Raw genomic sequence first — 7229 nt, 5'->3', positions numbered from 1 at the left:
TTTTTTTTTTACGTCTCAACAATACTGCAAGAGCAATGATGGGTACATAAATTGGGACGAAGAAAATTAAAGATTAAACTTAAAATAACTTCTTGCTTATTGAAGTACGAAATTTATCAGTCATACTGGAATTGCATATTCTTTAACATTCAGTAAATAATGTGACGCATAAGCGATACTTTGACTAAACAAAATTATATTACAAGATATATTGCGATAAACATTCACACACACAACGAGTAATCGTTACTTATTTTAATAACAATACTTTTTGTATCAGGTTGAATTTATTCTGGAGAGTGATCCTCGGAATTTTGGAGATCCGAACCTTCTGTGAGAAGAGCTGCCAATTTGGTTCTGTGATTGGCGAGCGTCTCATAAAACTGCTCAAAGAATAAATGAGCCGATTCTTCCAAATAGGCCTTTCTCCGACTAAGGGCTTCTAATTTTTCTCTGGCTTCTTCCAATTCCCTTTCTTCCAGTTCAGCATTGGGCATTTTGTTCAATATTTCTTTGATATTATGGTTGAGATTTTCTATAGACTCTTTCAATTCGATTTCTTCCGCCTTGGCTGCAGCTTTTATTGCCTTTACAGATCTCTTACATTCGTTTACTTTGGCAAGGCGATTCTGCTTTTTCTCATCAAGCGCCGCTTTCTCCTCTATAAGGCTATCCAACATTTTTTCATCTCTTTCTATTATAGATTCTGTTTTTTTGAGACGCTCTTTTATATTTTCGTGTAAAGAAGACATCAAAGTTGCTTTTCTGTTCAGTTCGTCCATGATTTTCGGATTCAGTATACCGGTAACTGGCATCGCAAAGTCATCCAAATCAAGGTCTGATTCCTTAATTAGTTGTAGGTAAATGTCTTTGTTATAACTGAAAACGGCCTTGGTCAAAATATTTCTACTCGAAGCTAGTTTGATATCCAGCGTGTAAATCTCTTTCTCCAGATCATTCAAGTGCTTATCAAATTCAAGCAATTGGTTTCGCATAATGAGACAACGTTCGACAATGTCGTCTCTCTGGACAGCTGACATTGGTTGCGAGTTAATTTGTTCCCTGAGCTCTTCTTGTCTCAATTTTTGCTGCTGTAATGTTTTGCATAGGATTTTACTTTCCTCTCGCAACTGCTCAGCTTCCGTTAAATACTTTTTCTCAGCACTTTGTTGCTCCCTGATGCGAGTGTCCTGCATAGCCTCTTCGTTCCTCAAGGCTCTCAATTCTTCCTCAAGCTGCCTTAATTCTTCATCGAGCGCTTGGCCAGTCGCTTTCGCATCTTCCAGCTTCGTTGCCTCGCTTTTGCTCTCTGCAACAGCATTTTCTATATCAGTTTCTGTAACGCCCTGCGAGTTTGCAACCTTTTGTAAAAACTCTTCGGTCAGAGCTGCCTCTTCGTTCGGCTTCTCCTCGTTCCAAGCTTTGTAAGCGTTCAACAGAAATTGGAACTTCATTTTGTTGAATTTCGCCCCAGTGTCTGCTTCTAAAAATGGCAAATTATCCAACTGAAAATGATCTGCGGCCAGATCCTTGACTACGCAGCATTCAACCAGCCAAGAGACCCATCCTAAAACCTGAGGCCAGGAATGCATAGCATTTGCAGTTTTTAGCCAAGATTTGGTTATCTGCCCCGGATAATGAAGCTTCTTGGCAATCTTTGGCAGCTCCTCAACGTAGTTTGCGATCGTTAACGCATGCTTGACGTCCAACAGTTTGGCTAGCAAATCTGTTACCTGAACAAAGATCTTGAGCGTTACCGGTTTCAGACTCCCGTTATTGTTTAGCAGAGACGTTTGCTCGATCGACCGAAAATAGGAATCAATTTTGCCAAGCATTTCGGCTTGGAAAGCCCTGTCTGTCAATGGTCGATTGTCTTTGCAAGATATCTTCAGGCCTATATTGCTCGCTCTCTCTGCTGACGGCGATCTTCCTCGCACGGTGCTGCCCGATGGTGGATGTAGCGATCTGACAGCGCTACTACTTCGGCTCGTATTTGGAGTAACAGCGTTTGGTTGGGGAGTCCCGTATCCATGCTGAGAGGACTGAATTCTCGCTGGTAAAAAAAAACGAATTAAAATGAAAGTTGCGGATTTTTATGGTGCGAAAGATTTATTCATCTCACGAGATTCTCTTAATCGTTCGGCTAAGCAGCGTGATAATGATTTTTTAGATAGTACCTGGTGGTTTTAAACTTGACTTTCTGCCTTGAACATCGGTTGACGAAGATCTGAAACGCGGCCTAGGAATATGTGTCTCTTCGGATGCAGCTGCTCTTGATTTCAAGGATTGCGTTCTTCTTCTATCCTCTTTATCGATCAGTGATATTCTTACGGGATTTGCCGACAGTCTATCACCTACGGACTTTTTCTCCATCTCTTACGATTAACCCAACTATCCTTACGCCGGAAAATCTTCCCGACAACAAAATATTTGTCTACTATTTCACTGCGAAGCGTGTTGGAGCGTCGGTTATTCGAGAATTCAAATTCACCGAGCTACGCGCATGATCCAAAAGTCTGCAATAATGGTTTAATGGACGAACGCAGCCAATCAACGCGCATAGCTGGCCGTGGTTATGATTGTTCGCTATTGTTCCGCATAGTTGTAGCTAGCAGACGAATTTGGAACAAGCCGAGAATCTAACCTAACCGCGATCAACCTAACATAACCTAAGCGATGCTCGAAAATTAATTACGGAAGTCTAACCTAATTTTTTCGTGTCATCGAATGGATGTTTAACATTTCTATTGTCTACTTAATGTTCGTTTACGATATCAATAAGTATAATATTTTTATACTTGATGGGGTTTTTTCAAAATTTACTGTAAATATAGGTAAATAATCCTCCGAGCGATGTAATCAACGTATGTGTAATGTATTTATTAGTCTGATGCATAATGAAAAACATTATTACGTTGCACTTGTTGACAGACAAAATTTTTTTTACCTCGGAACCGGATATATATTTGAAAAACTGACAATCTTTCTCGATAACGTTTTGATTCAGTATATAAACAACACACCATCCAAGATCCAACATTTGAAAATTAAAAATGTCAAATTCTCTCTGATATTGCCATTGCATGAATTACTTCAAATGGCATAGCGATTTCCAGTTTTTTATCCGCGTCTGTATGTAAGAAATATAGTTGAAATCGATGAAAATCATTGATTCAGATCACTGCTACTTCAAGTCGCGATTTTTCCAATTTATACCGTCAAGTTTCAACCCCATTTAGAACTTTCGACAAAAGTTTCTCATAAATTGAAAATTTTTCACCCATCGTGTACTTGGATTTCTTTCGAAAATGTCGCAATCTTGTCTTCTCACAATGGTACGTGTTGATACTAATTTACAATCACCATCGCATGAGAACATGCGTTAATTTCGTTACACAAAACTAAGATGCATAATTTTTCATTCATACAAGGGAAGGAAAATGAACAATTAAACAGAAAATTTATCCCTACAGCAATATGAGCAGTAAAGTGAACACAGAAAGAAAAGCCATCGCTCTGAAAAGTAAGAGAGAATCTTCAGAAGGTGATAAACAAGTGGTTCTACCAGTCAGCAAACAGGTTTGTTATTTTCTATGTTTTTTTTTTCTAGACATTAAATAAAGTGAAAAATTTTTTTACGATTGACTATTTGTAGTCCATTTGTTAAGTGGGTCATTTATGCAGAATGTAGAAACAGTAATCTATGTTATAACGTTTTTATAACATTCTTTCAGCTTTCGAATACAGCACCTCCGGGTGACGTCTTGGTTTTTGATAATTGCAGTACGACGGTGCAAGTAACCGTTAAAACAAAGGGTCGCAAGCGTACTTCCACAATGGTCAGCGGTAGCCCAACAAACCACAAAGCAATTGAGGAAAAGAAAAAGGCAAGTGGTAACGGGGAACATCATCACAATTGGGGAAGAATATTAGGAGATCAAAATCGCATTGCCATGAAGCAGAATCTCCAGCAAAGTCTGCAACAGTATGCAGCTAGGACTCATACTTCCAAGTCAACCAGACAGAGTACAACGGACTCCAAGGAGGCCAGAAAATTGCTGGAAGTTCACAGGTCGCAAAGATACGAGCTAGGTGTAAGAAAATTTGTATTAAATCACTAACACTTTGTATCTTTCCTGAGCGTTGCTTCGGTGCAAAACCCAAAAATAAACATTATTTTTAACTTGTTATCCTGAAGCAGGTCGCCAGTAAACATCTTGACGAAATTCCCACGAAGCAAGATCCACCGTCCAAAAAGTCTTCCGATCATATGAAAACGCATATTCCTGCTTCGACAATGCCTTCGTCAACCTCAATCGCGAGTAGTATGGAATCCATTGTCGTGGTTGATAGAGCAGTTCAATGCGGAGGAATCTTTGATTTCTCTAACGACAGATTTGGGGTATTCAATCCTGTTCGTACTTTGGGATTCTTGATGAAGGAGCTCGAAGGACTTGTTAGAGATGAGAGATCGAGCAAAATTCTTTCTGAAATGGAACAAGCTCTATTGCGGATACCAACAGAGCCTGGAAAACCGACGCCTGCGGTGAACTAAATTATTTATTTTACACGTCACAGAGTCGTTGTATTATCCGCAGTTTTTATGTATACCATCAAAAGCTAATTTGCATACATTTTTTAAGATAGATATTCAGCTACTCTGTTATAAGCAACTCTATTTGTTCAAACTTCTAAATAAGAATTAAAATGATTTCAGGACGTTGACGCCATAGCACTCAGAGTACAATTGGAAGCAAGTACGGCAAAACTGGAATCAACAAGCCAGAAATTGAATGCAACTTGCGAAAGCTTGCGCGAGCAGAGAGATTCTCTGCAACAGTACGTTCATATCATTAAGTCTTCCACATATTTACTATTCTTATTTAATTTGAGTTTCATTCCTTTTTTCTTTTTGCAGACAAGTTCAAAAGCAGACTTCACTTTTGGAGGATGCCCGACATCGAGAGACAGTGTTGGAATCAGACTTGAAAAGAGTTCAAACGAAACTAGATGAGGCAACAACAATGGCTTCGTCGGCCCAAAAAATAATTAGTGAGTTGAAAGATGATACCAAAAGAATAGAAACGCTGCAGAAAGTTATTGCAGATCTCAGAACTGAACTGAACGACCAAATTGAGCTTGCACAGCAGCGATTTATGGAAGGACAGTACCTTAGATTGGAGAAAGAAAAATTATTAGTTCTATCAGCCTATAAAGATTCGCAACTAGCCCAGCACCGCACAGCCGTTAAGTTAGTAGATATATTAAAAATTGCAATCCCTGTATATACCGAATCATTTGTTCAGGTAGTAAATATTTTTTGTATTTGCTCTTAATCATTCAGAGAACTTCAAATCCTGATAACTGAACAACTGACTGAGTTGCGCGAGACGTACAAAAACACAGAAGACTCCCCGGACCGTCACAGCTCGATGCTCCATGCAGGAAAGGCTTGTTCGTCTCCTACGCCAACTTCTTCCGAGCATTCCAACACTATTCAACCCTGGCATGGTCTGTCGGATATTTCGTTGTCAACTGTCGAACCAAACACTCATAATTTTGGTGATCAAAAGGCTGTAACGAGTCAAGTTAAAAATTCGTCATTTCATGGAGAAATGGCTGGGGATTCGGAGAGGAAGCGAACGGTGAAAGACGTAAAAACACAACTGGAATTTATCAGTTTGCCTGGTGGTGAAACTGGTGAAACTTCGCGTACAATGTCGTTACCTATTTATAAAGGCGAGGAATCAAAACGCCACAGCAATGCAGGTCAGCATGTTGATTATAATAATATGACATTGAAATAGTAACGAAGAAAATAGTACAACATGCTTTGTTTTTTGTGTCTACGTAGGAATCGGAGATGAGGGTGAAGCAAGTTGTGATAAGAGTAATGATTTGTCCGATATTGTTGCTGGGATAGCGGAAGTAGAGAAGCCTACAACAACTGATGAAACGGATGGAAAAAATTTTGAAAAAAGGGATCAAAATGGCATTCGAAGTTTGTTCAAACCAAGAAAGTCTCCATTAGAAAAAACTAGGAAACATCGATCTAATAAAGATCATTCTAGGAATAAATCTGTAGCTAGAGATATTCCCACACAAAATAAGGAATATTCTTCGGGAAATCCAATAGATATTAGCATAAAGGAGCAGTTCCAAAATATCTTCAAAGACATCAGACAACAAAGCCGCATACCTGTTAATATTCCAAGTCCCCCGCGGCATTATCCTCATTCTGACTGGAGCGACAGTTCTTTACCAAGTATCAGTGGCGTTTCAGAATCTAATATTGCTTAGATGCAATAAATTATCTCACTTACCTGACAAAGGTGAGATTGTTCTCAGATTTAACACCGCAAAAACGTTAAAACGTACTACGTAAGTAGAGAACTTGCCAAAAAATGTGAGACCATTTTATTGCTGAAAATGTGTTGATGGTCTCAATCCAGAGAAATTCATTCTCTTTTACGACTAGATGTTGCTCATATTGTCGGGAAAAAATTCGTCAAACAATGGTACTGTCCGAGTACTTCGTTATCATTACATAACAGGTGTACTTTCGAAGCTAAAAACTTGAAAGATAAGCTGTTTATATTTAAATCTATGCACAGTTTTCATTTACATTGTACCTCGAGGTTGTGATATTGATTTTTTTTTCATATATGATGGCTGACTGAGTTTCCAAACCTGTCTCACTCTTCCTATCGTAATCGTCAATTGTCCTTTGGTCAGTATTCTCTTAGTGTGTTTTCTAGAAAATTACGAGAAACGAGACTTGATGTTAAAATTTTTAATTTCCTCTTCAAATTTTCTTCAATCTTCTAAGCTAGCAAAATGAAATTAGCAATTATCATTGACTGTAACGTCAATCTTCTTCGCAATTATTGCGACGAATAATATTATTTTTGTACCACTTTTTATATAAAATAAATATTTTTTCCCAATGAACGTCAATCGTCGGTGATTCTTCGATCGACGAATCGTTTGGCGTTGTTCAGGCATGTGTGTACTATTGAATAATAAGTATGTGCGAAAATCAGTAATCGGCGATGCCTTGATGAAGAAAAGATAACTAGTATTCTCCTTTCATCTCCCCCGCCATATAATTTTAAACACGCAAGGTCTACATGGTGAATACTGTCTTTAATAGCAATGATATCAAATTGTTTGATCTCCCAACTGACAGTCTCAGAGGCAGCAGAGTTTTTTCTTTCACTTACACACTA

The 7229-nt window shown here is 38.5% G+C and overlaps 2 protein-coding genes across 6 annotated transcripts; one reads left to right on the top strand and one right to left on the bottom strand.

Moving 5' to 3' along the window:
- Positions 1-89: 89 nt before the first annotated feature.
- Positions 90-2501, bottom strand: LOC124182503 (kinetochore protein NDC80 homolog). The gene is made up of 2 exons (XM_046569876.1): positions 2178-2501; positions 90-2053 (listed from the first exon to the last, which is right to left on the bottom strand). The coding sequence occupies exons 1-2, from the start codon at positions 2371-2373 to the stop codon at positions 288-290; spliced, it is 1962 nt and encodes a 653-aa protein (XP_046425832.1). The 5' UTR covers positions 2374-2501; the 3' UTR covers positions 90-287.
- Positions 2502-2591: 90 nt separating this feature from the next.
- LOC124182502 lies at positions 2592-7055 on the top strand. Of its 5 annotated transcripts, none has more exons than XM_046569872.1 (8): positions 2592-2760; positions 3474-3579; positions 3735-4094; positions 4202-4546; positions 4718-4839; positions 4919-5251; positions 5345-5769; positions 5855-7055. In XM_046569872.1, exons 1-8 carry the CDS (start codon positions 2732-2734, stop codon positions 6298-6300), a joined length of 2166 nt encoding a protein of 721 aa, XP_046425828.1. In that variant the 5' UTR covers positions 2592-2731; the 3' UTR covers positions 6301-7055. The 5 variants fall into 5 exon arrangements, with proteins under 5 accessions (XP_046425828.1, XP_046425827.1, XP_046425829.1 ...); XM_046569871.1 differs by having other exon boundaries at positions 4199-4546; XM_046569873.1 differs by having other exon boundaries at positions 2694-2834; positions 4199-4546.
- Positions 7056-7229: the final 174 nt, after the last annotated feature.

The sequence above is a fragment of the Neodiprion fabricii genome, chromosome 5, assembly GCF_021155785.1.
Source record: "Neodiprion fabricii isolate iyNeoFabr1 chromosome 5, iyNeoFabr1.1, whole genome shotgun sequence".
Taxonomy (NCBI): Eukaryota; Metazoa; Arthropoda; class Insecta; order Hymenoptera; family Diprionidae; genus Neodiprion; species Neodiprion fabricii.
The sequence above is the reverse complement of the archived record's forward strand: the minus strand, read 5'-3'. Positions and strand labels throughout refer to the sequence as shown.

Coding starts and splice junctions, on each gene's coding strand:
- LOC124182503 (XM_046569876.1), bottom strand. CDS start 2,373: ATGGAGAAAAAGTCCGTAGGTGATAGACTGTCGGCAAATCCCGTAAGA. Junction 2,054..2,177: donor GTCAAGTTTAAAACCACCAG/GTACTATCTAAA, acceptor TTTTTTTACCAG/CGAGAATTCAGTCCTCTCAG.
- LOC124182502 (XM_046569871.1), top strand. CDS start 2,732: ATGTTTAACATTTCTATTGTCTACTTAAT. Junction 2,761..3,473: donor ATTTCTATTGTCTACTTAAT/GTTCGTTTACGA, acceptor TTATCCCTACAG/CAATATGAGCAGTAAAGTGA. Junction 3,580..3,734: donor TTCTACCAGTCAGCAAACAG/GTTTGTTATTTT, acceptor ACATTCTTTCAG/CTTTCGAATACAGCACCTCC.